General features: G+C 37.3%; 2 protein-coding genes across 3 annotated transcripts; one reads left to right on the top strand and one right to left on the bottom strand.

The window, feature by feature from the left end:
• The first annotated feature begins 2,933 nt into the window (after positions 1-2,933).
• Positions 2,934-4,443, top strand: LOC111807592 (major allergen Pru ar 1-like). Its single transcript, XM_023693378.2, has 2 exons — positions 2,934-3,177; positions 3,934-4,443. Exons 1-2 carry the CDS (start codon positions 2,997-2,999, stop codon positions 4,230-4,232), a joined length of 480 nt encoding a protein of 159 aa, XP_023549146.2. The 5' UTR covers positions 2,934-2,996; the 3' UTR covers positions 4,233-4,443.
• A 3,746-nt stretch (positions 4,444-8,189) lies between these two features.
• LOC111807550 (protein DEHYDRATION-INDUCED 19 homolog 4) lies at positions 8,190-10,533 on the bottom strand. 2 transcript variants are annotated; one of them, XM_023693315.2, is made up of 5 exons: positions 10,248-10,533; positions 9,991-10,133; positions 9,344-9,421; positions 8,631-8,890; positions 8,190-8,536 (listed from the first exon to the last, which is right to left on the bottom strand). In XM_023693315.2, exons 1-5 carry the CDS (start codon positions 10,312-10,314, stop codon positions 8,431-8,433), a joined length of 654 nt encoding a protein of 217 aa, XP_023549083.1. In that variant the 5' UTR covers positions 10,315-10,533; the 3' UTR covers positions 8,190-8,430. The 2 variants fall into 2 exon arrangements, with proteins under 2 accessions (XP_023549083.1, XP_023549084.1); XM_023693316.2 differs by having other exon boundaries at positions 8,190-8,533; positions 10,248-10,531.
• Positions 10,534-14,173: the final 3,640 nt, after the last annotated feature.

A 14,173-nucleotide genomic window follows, 5' to 3' on the forward strand; every position in this document is an offset into this window, starting at 1 on the left:
TCGTCTACGCGTGCATGTTCAATCCTCTGCAGACCCAACTGACTTGCATTTATCCTAGGCGAGATTTATCTTCGCCAACTGAACATTGCTCGTGCGGAATCCAAGCTTATTCAACCATACATGTCGTCTGCGCGTGCATGTTCAGTCCTCTGCAGACCCAACTGACTTGCATTTATCCTAGGCGAGATTTATCTTCGCCAACTGAACATTGATCGTGCGGAATCCAAGCTTATTCGGTCATACATATCGTCTGCGCGTGCATGTTCAATCCTCTGCAGACCCAACTAACTTGCATCTATCCTAGGTCAAGTCATTCAGCTCGACCTTACTTTTACTTAGGCCCAAAGTCTCTTATGTGTAACATTGCATCTAAATCATTTACTCGGGACCAAGGTCTCATTATTTTTAGAACAAGTTCTCCGATGATAACTTTAAACTACAAATTATATATATATATATATATAATAATATTATTATTATTAAAAATGAAATATTACGGAAGTAGAAGTATTGAAGCTACGAATGGAGTGGCCATTATGTTATAAAAGGAGTGTTGTACGATGAAGGGATGAAATTAGTGGTGGGGAGAAGATAACGACAAATCTCAATAACTGTCCGTTATTGGATCGGAGCCCGTTGAAGTGGGCCCACGTTTGCACACGTGGCCCACTTGTTCTAATTTTAAGGAGTGACTAATAAAAAATTAAAAAAAAAAAAGCTAATTTCATAAAAATAACACTCATTTATTTGGTCACATTTTTTCAAATGTGTTTTTTTATAAACAAATTTGTTTAATAATTGCTATTGAAACCCAAAAACTAATAATTTAAATTTTGTATTTCAAACATTTATGGTCGATCTAGTGGTTTTTGGTGGTGAGGTGTGAAGGAGATACCTCGACCATACACGCCACCTGCGTGTGCATATTCAATCATCTGCAATACAGCCAACTGGCCTCTACACATATTTAATCATTTAGCTCGATTTTGTCTCTATCCGAGACGAAAATCTCTTAATACAACGTTGCATCCAACATCATCTTTAATCCCAATTAGCATGACTCGTATTTAACTCCCAAATTATGGGGTGTCGTTGGCTATCATAGCTTATTCGGTCATGTCATTGAGAACAGACCAACATGTTGTTCATATTACCAAGAGGCATGATGTCAATTCTCCACCACTCCTCGGTCATGTGGCCCAAGGGAACTAACACATGTGTGTGGCACAGTGAGAACGAGCATTACGAGACCAGTTTCTCAGGTGACTTCCATAAGTGTCTAGTATTATTATTTTAAAAAAAATACCAATTTTATTAAAATTGGTTGAATAATTATTATTATTTTGAAAGAAAATGATCAAAATGAGTCACTTAGGTGACACATCGCCCGTGTTTGGTTATAAAAGCATTTGTAACCGCTCAAGTCCACCACTAGTATATATTGTCCTTTTTTAATTTCCTTTTCGACTTTCCCTTCAAAGTTTTTAAATTTCTTACTGTTAATATATGAACATAAACTGTCTATCTACCGCTCATAATTGAGAATATTGTTTTTAAATGTTACTAATTTTACGATATTTATATAATATATTATTCTCAATACAAAGTTTTTTTTTAGTGTTAATGCAATGATTATTATGTTTAATTAAATATTAGTAGAAGAAATTGTCAAATTTTAATTTTTTAATACATAATTGGTTTATTTAATTAAAAACGGTCATAGTCCTCTTCATGCTTCTAGAAGTGATTAAAATATTGGTAGCCTGAGGGGAACGTTTTATTGTGTTCAAACAAATTAAATATTAAATAAATACATAAATAGATCAAAATGATAGTCAATGTTCATGGATAACGTAATATCTATTAAATTTGGGATTAAAATTTTTGAATTGACAGATTAATCATTTATTTAAATATTTTAGAAATTATATTTATTCGCTAAAAATTTATAAAATTTAAATATTGAATAATTCATAATATTCATAATGACAATTAAAATAGCATTCGAGTGGGTCGTGAACTCTATTTTTGAGTTGGTCAGCTTGACTCGACAAAAAAAGTTTCAACCTACAAACTTAATTGAATTTTGATTTTTTAAAAGTTCAACTTAATCAAATTCAAAAGGGAAAAAAGATTGGGGAACGAGCATTATTTACGAGGGTGTGGAAACCTCTCCCAAACATACGCGTTTTAAAAACTTTGAAGGGAAAACCCAAAAAGGACAATATCTGCTAGTGGTAGGCTTGGACGGTTATAAATGGTATCAGAGTCAAACATCAGGCAGAGTGCCAACGAGGATGTTGGGTGGATTGTGAGAACCCACATCGGTTGTAGAGGGGAACAAAACATTCTTTATAAAGGCGTAGAAAAGAGTCAAACATCGAGCAGAGTGCCAGCGAGAACGCTAGTGGATTGAGGTCCCACGTCAATTGGAGAGGGGAACAAAACATTATTTATAAGGGTGTAGAGGTCTCTTCTTAACATACACGTTTTAAAAACCTTAATGTTAATTAGAGAAGACCTAAACGACTCGCCGGAGTATATAACGACAACTTACGACACTCATGTATGATTGTAAAACTGCATGTTGAACATCTGATGGCTTGTTGCTATGACCTTGTGGGATGTGCTTGATGGTCCCTTGACGGTCCACCATAATACGCTCACTTACGGACTTTTTACTCTAACTGTTCCAAGAGTCTCTGTTGTTGATCGGGATCTCCATCCGATAGATTGGTTAGTTCATCTCTAATTAGTCAATTAAAAGTTTATTTAAAAGCATTAATTTGACTAAATGTATTTAGTGATAAACAATCGGAAATCAAATTAAAAATTAAAATTAAATTAAAATTTTAAATGATTTAAAAATATATATTTAATTATTAAATGGAATTTGCAAGCTTCATCTCCCAACTATAAATAGACCATTTCCGTGACCCTTCATCATAAGCTTCTCTCTTTTTCTTCTGCTAAAGTTACCAAGCTGTGAGATAGCAATGGGTGTTTTCACTTACGAAAATGAGGTGACCACCGTCATTCCTCCGGCCAAGTTCTTCAAGGCATTTATTCTTGATGCCGACCGACTTTACCCCAAGATCGTGCCACATCAGCCCAAAACTGAAGTTGTCGAAGGAGATGGCGGTCCCGGAACTATCAAGATTATCACCTTCAGTCACGGTAATGTGAAATTAGCATCACTCACAATAATATACATTTAACTATCTAATTTTGTTTAATTTTTTATTTTATGTCTGAGGAGTTAGACATTTTTATATATTTTTTAAAATTTACACTAATTTATTAAATACAAAATGAAAATTTTAAGATTTTATTAGATATAAAAATTAATTTTATCTCAAATAGGTCAATTAATTTTAAAAAATGTAAAATATGCTAAGAATTTGTTATACACAAAATTTAAATTAAAAAAAAAAAAAAAGATATCTATTTAATATTTTTAAATTTTAAAAATTTATTAGAAAAATGGGTTAGACATGGCTTTAAATATATATTTTTATATTTTTTAAAAAAATTTAATTTATTAGAAAAATGTGTTAGACATGACTATATATATTTTTATATATTTTTTAAAAAATTAAAGGCTTAAATTAAAAGAAAAACACCAAAGTGATGATAAATAAAATTTTTTTAAAAAAATATCTATTTAACGTTTTTAAAGTTTAAAAATTTATTAGAAAAATGTGTTAGAGTTCTATGACTTTAAATAAATATTTATATATTTTAAAAAAAAATTAAGAAAAACACTAAAGTGATGATAAATAAAACTTTAAAATAAAAAATAAAAAAAAAAGAGAATAGAATAAAATAAATAATAATTAATTTCATTTATAGCTTGGATTATATTGGATTGTATTAGTCATATTCATAAGCTAAAAATTGAACAAAAAAATGTATATATAAATATTTTTGCAGGCGAGCAAGTGAAATCCATAAAGCACAGGCTGGACGTAGTGGACGAAAAATCGTTGACTTACAAATACACGGTGTTGGAAGGGGAGCTTTTATCGGACAATATAGACCAAATTTCAAAGGAATTAAAGGTAACGGCGGGACCTGACGGAGGATCCATTTTGAAGAGCGTAAGCATTTACCACACCAAAGGAGACCACCAAATCGACGAGCAGAAGCTCAAGATCGGCGAGGAAAAGGGATTGGGCCTTCTCAAAGCCGCCGAGGCCTACCTCCTGGCCAACCCTGCTGAATATAACTAAACCAAAAGTCAAAATATATTTCACATAATATTAATATAAATAAATAAATATATATATATAATTATATGTATGGATTTGAATTTTTATGTGTGTTTAAGCTTCTTATAATAAGGGTTTGATTGTAATTGTGCACGTGGGGGGTTTTTTTTTATGCTTGTGAGTTGTGATTGTATTTTCAAAGGTGAAAGAATGTTAAGTTGTATTATTAAGTTTCAATAAAATAATTGAATAATGAATTTGCTTAATAATGATCCGTGTTTGTCTGGATTATCAATTTTTTATTATTTATTTAATAATTTCTTAATATAGAAAATAAAAATAAATAAATAAAAAAACTTTATTGACCTCTTTGGTATGATTTGAATAGATGAGACTATCGAACCTATTCCTTTTAACTTTGTTTGCAGAAAATTTGTGAATTTTATAAACTATTCGGTATGTCAAAAATTTATTAGACCCTATGTTGAAAGTTTAGAAATAATTTTTTAAGATCATAGACCATTTGCACAAAAAAAATTTGAGAGTTTACCTATTAAATAATATTTAAAAGTTATCAAATCATGCCGATATAAAATCAAATAAGAAAACCCTAAGAAAGTTTTTATATTAAATTCAGGAACAGAAGGGCAAAGCTTTAAAAAAGGGTATATTTGTAATATTTGTTATAGGGAGAGGTTCATTTTCTTAATTTTTAAGGTATACCCTTGAAGCAAGTTCATTTTTAGGGTATTCTCTCGAGACGGAGGCAGGTTCATTTTTAGGGTATTCCCTCGAGACGGAGGCAGGTTCATTTTTAGGGTATTCCCTCGAGACGGAGGCAGGTTCATTTTTAGGGTATTCCCTCGAGACGGAGGCAGGTTCATTTTTAGGGTATTCCCTCGAGACGGAGGCAGGTTCATTTTTAGGGTATTCCCTCGAGACGGAGGCAGGTTCATTTTTAGGGTATTCCCTCGAGACGGAGGCAGGTTCATTTTTAGGGTATTCCCTCGAGACGGAGGCAGGTTCATTTTTAGGGTATTCCCTCGAGACGGAGGCAGGTTCATTTTTAGGGTATTCCCTCGAGACGGAGGCAGGTTCATTTTTAGGGTATTCCCTCGAGACGGAGGCAGGTTCATTTTTAGGGTATTCCCTCGAGACGGAGGCAGGTTCATTTTTAGGGTATTCCCTCGAGACGGAGGCAGGTTCATTTTTAGGGTATTCCCTCGAGACGGAGGCAGGTTCATTTTTAGGGTATTCCCTCGAGACGGAGGCAGGTTCATTTTTAGGGTATTCCCTCGAGACGGAGGCAGGTTCATTTTTAGGGTATTCCCTCGAGACGGAGGCAGGTTCATTTTTAGGGTATTCCCTCGAGACGGAGGCAGGTTCATTTTTAGGGTATTCCCTCGAGACGGAGGCAGGTTCATTTTTAGGGTATTCCCTCGAGACGGAGGCAGGTTCATTTTTAGGGTATTCCCTCGAGACGGAGGCAGGTTCATTTTTAGGGTATTCCCTCGAGACGGAGGCAGGTTCATTTTTAGGGTATTCCCTCGAGACGGAGGCAGGTTCATTTTTAGGGTATTCCCTCGAGACGGAGGCAGGTTCATTTTTAGGGTATTCCCTCGAGACGGAGGCAGGTTCATTTTTAGGGTATTCCCTCGAGACGGAGGCAGGTTCATTTTTAGGGTATTCCCTCGAGACGGAGGCAGGTTCATTTTTAGGGTATTCCCTCGTTCATTTTTAGGGTATTCCCTCGAGACGGAGGCAGGTTCATTTTTAGGGTATTCCCTCGAGACGGAGGCAGGTTCATTTTTAGGGTATTCCCTCGAGACGGAGGCAGGTTCATTTTTAGGGTATTCCCTCGAGACGGAGGCAGGTTCATTTTTAGGGTATTCCCTCGAGACGGAGGCAGGTTCATTTTTAGGGTATTCCCTCGAGACGGAGGCAGGTTCATTTTTAGGGTATTCCCTCGAGACGGAGGCAGGTTCATTTTTAGGGTATTCCCTCGAGACGGAGGCAGGTTCATTTTTAGGGTATTCCCTCGAGACGGAGGCAGGTTCATTTTTAGGGTATTCCCTCGAGACGGAGGCAGGTTCATTTTTAGGGTATTCCCTCGAGACGGAGGCAGGTTCATTTTTAGGGTATTCCCTCGAGACGGAGGCAGGTTCATTTTTAGGGTATTCCCTCGAGACGGAGGCAGGTTCATTTTTAGGGTATTCCCTCGAGACGGAGGCAGGTTCATTTTTAGGGTATTCCCTCGAGACGGAGGCAGGTTCATTTTTAGGGTATTCCCTCGAGACGGAGGCAGGTTCATTTTTAGGGTATTCCCTCGAGACGGAGGCAGGTTCATTTTTAGGGTATTCCCTCGAGACGGAGGCAGGTTCATTTTTAGGGTATTCCCTCGAGACGGAGGCAGGTTCATTTTTAGGGTATTCCCTCGAGACGGAGGCAGGTTCATTTTTAGGGTATTCCCTCGAGACGGAGGCAGGTTCATTTTTAGGGTATTCCCTCGAGACGGAGGCAGGTTCATTTTTAGGGTATTCCCTCGAGACGGAGGCAGGTTCATTTTTAGGGTATTCCCTCGAGACGGAGGCAGGTTCATTTTTAGGGTATTCCCTCGAGACGGAGGCAGGTTCATTTTTAGGGTATTCCCTCGAGACGGAGGCAGGTTCATTTTTAGGGTATTCCCTCGAGACGGAGGCAGGTTCATTTTTAGGGTATTCCCTCGAGACGGAGGCAGGTTCATTTTTAGGGTATTCCCTCGAGACGGAGGCAGGTTCATTTTTAGGGTATTCCCTCGAGACGGAGGCAGGTTCATTTTTAGGGTATTCCCTCGAGACGGAGGCAGGTTCATTTTTAGGGTATTCCCTCGAGACGGAGGCAGGTTCATTTTTAGGGTATTCCCTCGAGACGGAGGCAGGTTCATTTTTAGGGTATTCCCTCGAGACGGAGGCAGGTTCATTTTTAGGGTATTCCCTCGAGACGGAGGCAGGTTCATTTTTAGGGTATTCCCTCGAGACGGAGGCAGGTTCATTTTTAGGGTATTCCCTCGAGACGGAGGCAGGTTCATTTTTAGGGTATTCCCTCGAGACGGAGGCAGGTTCATTTTTAGGGTATTCCCTCGAGACGGAGGCAGGTTCATTTTTAGGGTATTCCCTCGAGACGGAGGCAGGTTCATTTTTAGGGTATTCCCTCGAGACGGAGGCAGGTTCATTTTTAGGGTATTCCCTCGAGACGGAGACAGGTTCATTTTTTGGGTATTCCCTCGAGACGGAGACAGGTTCATTTTTTGGGTATTCCCTCGAGACGGAGACAGGTTCATTTTTTGGGTATTCCCTCGAGACAGAGACAGGTCCATTTTTAGGGTATTCCCTCGAGACGGAGACAGGTTCATTTTTAGGGTATTCCCTCGAGACGGAGACAGGTTCATTTTTAGGGTATTCCCTCGAGACGGAGAGGGGTTCATTTTTAGGGTATCCAATAGAGAACGGGTGAGGTATGTAGCTCAGGAGATTAAAGTATATGGAAAAGGACTACGGGGTCAGGTTTCGAAACCCTCCTCATCCAAAACAATCTAAAAAGGGAAGTAATTTGTCCTCTAACAAAGTGTATCTAAAGGTGGTTGAATTGAGAAGCCAAATGAACCTTCTAAGTAAACCAAAACCTAATCCATGAACCAAATATCTTATTGAGCTGTTTCATCAACTATCACTAGAATTAACCTTCCTACCAAACCCTAATTCATGCAATTATTGAAAATTAAAAACAATAACAAACCCACTTCCTATCATCCATTCTTTTGTTTAATCCAATCATAAATCATGCGAATTTCAGTTTTCAATTCCAGACTTTTGGCCAATCATAAGATTTTAGGATAAACATAACATGAAGCAAAGTCTAAGCAACTTAAAACAGCTTGAAATCAACATTATTTTCCCAAGAAAGCTTATAAGTTCAAGAGGATGAGGAACAGAATCAATCTATGATTAAGAGTAGCATCATTATCATATCATATTACTAAATGTTGATAAAAACAAGAGCTTCCATCTTTGCATTTATGCACATATATACTTATGGATAATAGAACATTGCATAGTTTACCTAATAACTATTGCCACCTGCTGCAATATCCAAATCAGATCGATCCATCCCGATATAACCTACGCTTGTGGTTCCATACTATAACTGGCATGGTCTCTTCTTCCGACGAACCTATATCCAATCATAACTCATCAAGAATAGTAGACATCAACAGCCCTTGTACAAACTCACATTTCTGAGCCCTCTCCTTTTCATCCCTATTTGAAGCCGCCAACCTTGAGACACTGCTGCCAATTGATAGGTTCAGGTTTCTGATTATGCAAAGAGGAAGACATATTCTATTGATGCGATATGAATTCGGGGGCGGGGGGGTGTTCTTACCTCCTCTCTGAATGAGCCTCGGGATTTTCCTGTGATGTAGTTACTTCGGCTGACGACTGAGACTGCACTCTAGCAGGTTTTCTGAATGTAGGCAGATTAGAAGTAAAAGAAAACAACAAGGGATCAGGCTCAGTACTTGTGGGGGCAGAGTGTAAAGAACCACCAAGAAGGGATCTCAAGTTTCCTTCCCTAAGCTCTTTTCTCAGCTTTGAAAATGTCAAATTGGACCCAATTTTTCGCAATCTTCGCTGTCGCTGCACGTAATTTTTAGTCAAGGAAGTGAAACAACTACATATCAGCAAACATAAATTACAAAGGACTGGCCTTAGATTTCAGGAATTGACTTGAGGCTCCATCTGATCCACAAACACCAATAGCTTTGCAGAACATCGTAAATTAAATTTTGCTCAGACTTGGGTCATGTTCGAAAGTGATTTTAGCCGAAGTGATTTGTTTATTAAAGATGTATTAAAAACATGTTCATATATATCATTTTAACGTTTAGTTCAACACTTCTAGAAGTAATTTTCAGATAACCAAAACTGGTTTTGAATGATTTAGTTTAAAAACAGAGGTGATCTTCGGGAGTGACAAAAGTGATTATGGTCATTCCAAAACTTGTAATTCTATATGAAAAAGAAAAGGTGATAAATCCTGTGAAAGTTGAGTTGAACAACAGAAGATAAATTAACACAAATGAAAATTAAGGATATCTTGAAAAGGCTCCCATGTTGTGAGATGATATGGCCAACAATATCCATCCCCACTTTCTTCGTGCATAGGGGACATACCTGAAATTATAACAACACAATTGTGAGACAAAAATTAACAATTTTGATGGCATCTTCACGATGATCAAGCTATCCAGAGTTCTACAAAACGAGGGGGCTAAGCATGTGATTCATATCATTGATCAGACAATAAAATTTTGTTCTCTCTCTACCTCCTTAGCTATAATGATCTATAGTTTAGATTACTGTAGATTAAGCTGCAGAATCCAGAAATGCAGTTAGATACCTTCATAAAAGGACCTTACAGCCCTAAATAGAGCTGTTAAAGAGGCGAAAACCGAAATCTAAACCAATCGAGACAACAGAATACAAATTTATAAACCCATAGTTGAGGGAAAAAAAAAAAAAAAAAAAGATGAACAGATTTCATTAAGGGGATCAGAATATAACATTACAATTCCACGTTTGTCAGCTTTAATAGTAAGTACATGATAATCTCAACCAAAACAGAATATTTCAGGATTATCAAGACAAAGGCTGTATAGGAACTAATACGATAATTACTTATCACAGGAAGTTGTAGATCGGCCATATTTATGCTATAAATCAAAATAATCAAATCGGCATACCGCGTTCTTGACTTCCACCGGATGCTCCTCATCGACGTGACAATAAAGACCTACGATATCAAAATCCTCGGCGCAAAACGGGCACAAAAACTCAGTCCTCGAATTTTCCTCTTCAATTTCTTCGTGATCTCCTTGGTACACACCTGCATCAAGACGACAAAACAAAACACCAAAAGATAACGCTCATTTCCAGGAAAAAAAAAAAAAAAATCAGAGCCAAACAGAGCATTTCTAAAACAAACGAGTCGTTAACGTACCGGAACGAGATCGGTAGCGTCGAGACGATGAAAGTTGAAAAGGAGCATTCCAGGAATCGGCCTCCATCGATTAAACTCTAAATCTTTTCGCGAATTCTTACAACAATTAAAATCGCGATCGCGATCGCTATCGCTATCGAAGATCGCGAAATGGAATCCAAAATCAAACTGAGAACTAGACCTTACAGAGATGGAGAAACTGCAGCGAGGAAAAGACACAGAAATTACGCGACGGAGAGAGCACCAAAAGACTCTCTACCGACCCTCTGGCTACAATGCGACTTTAAGATCAGGCTTTTACAGGCATACCCCTGTTATTATAGTTATTTGCCAACATATCCCCACCCGGCATCCCACCTACTTTCCTCTCATAGCCTAAAACCTGACACGAATTAAAAAGAAGGCCCTGTATTTGAGGCGAATTGCAATTTTTCCTCTTTTAGTTTAATTATTATAATAAGGCCCCTATATTTTATATGAATTCCCTATATTTTATATGAATTGCAATTCCTCCTCTATAGTTTAATAACTTTACTTTTAATATATTAAAGATTCTCTCACATAAACCTTTTTCTACTTAAATTTATATTTTATTTGCATTAAATTAAATATTAGAAGAAAAGGCCATTTTTTAAAAATATATATATTATGGTATTAGTTATTTTAAAAACGATTTTAATTAATTAATTAATTTTAAAAAAACTAAGAGATAGAATTTGGTTGTGGTAAAAGATGCTTTTTTATTCCACACGAATCTATTTTAAAAGTAAATAGGTAACTAATTTTTTAACGATCTATTTTTAAAATAAACAAAAATGACTTTTTTACCGTATTAATCAGTTTTACCAAACTTAAAATAAGGTTAAGATTTTTCGTAAACCACTTTTAATAGTCTTGAAGTCAATTCCAAATTTACCCTTAGTTTTAACACTAATAATATTGTTTTTAAAAATTATTTATATATTTTAGATCATATTTATTAAATTAGGTTTGAATTTATTACGAATTTTAGGTAAATGATATTGTTTTGATCACTTTTATTTTTTATTTTTAGTTCAAATTGTCATGTGATTTTTTTTTAGGTCACCGATGTGTGAGGTGGAGGATTCAAACTTTTTACACATTCTGACAGCCGAGCTATGTTCATGTTGGTAGAGGGGATCGATAACATTGATTTCATATATGAGTGGACCAAGAGGGGAGTCGGGTTTTAACCTATGTTCATGTTGGTAGAGGGGATCGATAACATTGATTTCATATATGAGTGGACCAAGAGGGGAGTCGGGTTTTAACCTAACTCAACCCAACTCCATGCTCGATAAAATGTATATATAACAGCTCAAACTCACTGTTAGCCGATATTGTCTTTTCTTTTATTTTTTTCCTCGTTTTCCCTCAAGGTTTTTAAAACGTGTCTATTAGGGAGAGGTTTCCACACCCTTATAAAAAATGCTTCGTTTCCCTCTCCAACCAATGTGGGATCTCTCGATCGGCCTTCGAGGTCCAGCGTCTGTGCTACACTCGTTCATCTCTCCAATCGATGTAGGATCTCACAGTATGTGATTTGATAATAGTTATCTTGTCCCGATATATAATAACAATGGTCTTCGAATTTATGACGACCGAGCTATGTTCATGTCGGTGGAGGGGGTCGATAACACTGATTTCATATATGAGTGGACCAAAAGGGGAGTCGGATTTTAACCTAACCCAACCCAACTCCATGCTCGATAAAATGTATATATAACAACTCAAACTCACTGTTAGATATTGTCATTTTTTTTTGTTTTCCCTGATTTCCCCTCAAGGTTTTCAAAATGTGTCGGTTAAGGAGAGATTTCCACACCCTTATAAAGAATGCTTTGTTTCCCTCTCTAACCGATGTGGGATCTCTCAATCTACCCCCTTCGAGGTCCAGCGACCATGTTGCACTCATTCCTCTCTCCAATGATGTAGGATCTCACAGTATATGATTTGATAATAGTTATCTTGTCCCATCGAGGGACGAAGAAACTCGACCGAAGAGAGAGGGACGAAGAAACGAGAAGTAGTGAGACAAGGAAGACCAGGCCGGCCGAATCACCTAAGAGTGAAATCTGGCTCATGAATCTGGAGTTTAGTCTTTCTTTACCGGTCAGGCAGAGGAAATGAAGACACTTAGCAGCTTTACCGAGTTCAAGAATAGAACCTTTCACCTAATTACCCAGGGAAAGAAGGAGAGAATATGCGAGAATATGCGAGAATGAATAAGGAGTCTTACCTTACTCTGCCGACATTTGAACAGCTAATTCTAGGTAGGGGGATTCCAGTCAATGTCGTTAACATCATCGGTCTATATAATAACAATGGTCTTCGAATTTATGACGGTCGAGCTATGTTCATGTCGGTGGAGGGGGTCGATAACACTGATTTCATATATGAGTAGACCAAGAGGGGAGTCGGGTTGTGCCCAATAAAATGTATATATAACAATTCAAATTCAATATATTATCATTTTTTTGTTTACCCTGATTTCTCCTCAAGATTTTTAAAACGTGTCTGTCTGGGAGAGGTTTCCCCACCCTTATAAAGAATGCTTCATTTCTCTCTCCAACCGACGTGGGATCTCTCGATCTACCCCTTTCGTGGTCCAGCGTCCGTGCTGCACTCGTTCATCTCTCCAATCGATGTAGGATCTCGCAGTATATAATTTGATAATAGTTGTCTTGTCCTGATATATAATAACAATGGTCTTCCTCCGACAATATAAGCTATTAGCTAAAAGAAGGTACAAAATTATAACGACGTTTTCAACAAGGAACATAGGGGCCACGAGCAGTGACAATTATGGCTTGGAAAATAAATAAAGTCAACTTTCTTGTATAAGTCTAATTGTCGCCATCAAAAGTCACCACTTAAAAGTTAGCTTTCGTTCATAATTAAGTAATAAATAAAAACAACTTTGGTATACTAAAAGTAAACTAAGTCATTGTAGTGCGTTTGGTCATCTAGGACACGTGGCAGAGTATTGTTGGCTATAAAAAAATATGAATTTCATACTACTTGTATATATTATTTCCCGGGCATGACGTGTGCAAAAAACGCTTATAGCAAGTGTACAAATCAAGTTTCTATTTAGTTGTTGAGTATTAAAAAGGCCGAGTGTCACAGTCATGGTTGTCCAAAACGTGTTGTCTATAGTCACACGCTCGTTACATGTCTCGGCTCTTCGCCACCTGGGGTTGTAGTATGTTCCAAGAGTTGGGCTATTCACCCATTAAAGTGGTACGTGAGCTGGGTTTAGAATGTTGTGAGACAGTTCGATCTATATCCAGTTTGGGCGTTAGAGCATTGAGAGGACATTTCCCTAATACGAGAGGATCGGGAATGACACACCTCTGGTGTACCAGTTATCATGCCCACAGTAAACGCTGGATAGCCAACTGCGGAGTGGATAACTGCTGAAAGCATCTAAGTAGTAAGACCACCCCAAGATGAGTGCTCTCCCATTCCGACTTCCCCAAAGCCTTCGGTAGGCCTGGTGACCAAAAATGCCTCAAAATGTACTAGAGGAGGATGCAACTAATCACCAATTCTTTATACCCAGAGTTATATGCTATTTAAGCTGTTATGTTGTCTCCCGCTTATAGCCTACAACATTGTTTTCAACCTTTCTTTCGGTTTTGCTTTCAAACTCTCTTTCAAAGATCTCTCTGCCCCATTTTCTAAAAACCTTATTCTTAAACGGGGTTAGAGGTTTGAACATACGTTGTCCGACAGTAGGCGACACGACTTTCGAGTTAGTTGACTCACTCGACGCTGAGAGTTAGTGCCACACAATAGCCAGTAAATATTTTGATTTTTTTTTTTTTTTTTTTTTTACTGAAAAGGTCGCCGTAAAATTTGATTTTATTTAGCGCTTTTGTCTAAGGTTTCTAAGGAGATGG

The sequence above is a fragment of the Cucurbita pepo genome, chromosome 12, assembly GCF_057944985.1.
Source record: "Cucurbita pepo subsp. pepo isolate OVF chromosome 12, ASM5794498v1, whole genome shotgun sequence".
NCBI lineage: Eukaryota > Viridiplantae > Streptophyta > Magnoliopsida > Cucurbitales > Cucurbitaceae > Cucurbita > Cucurbita pepo.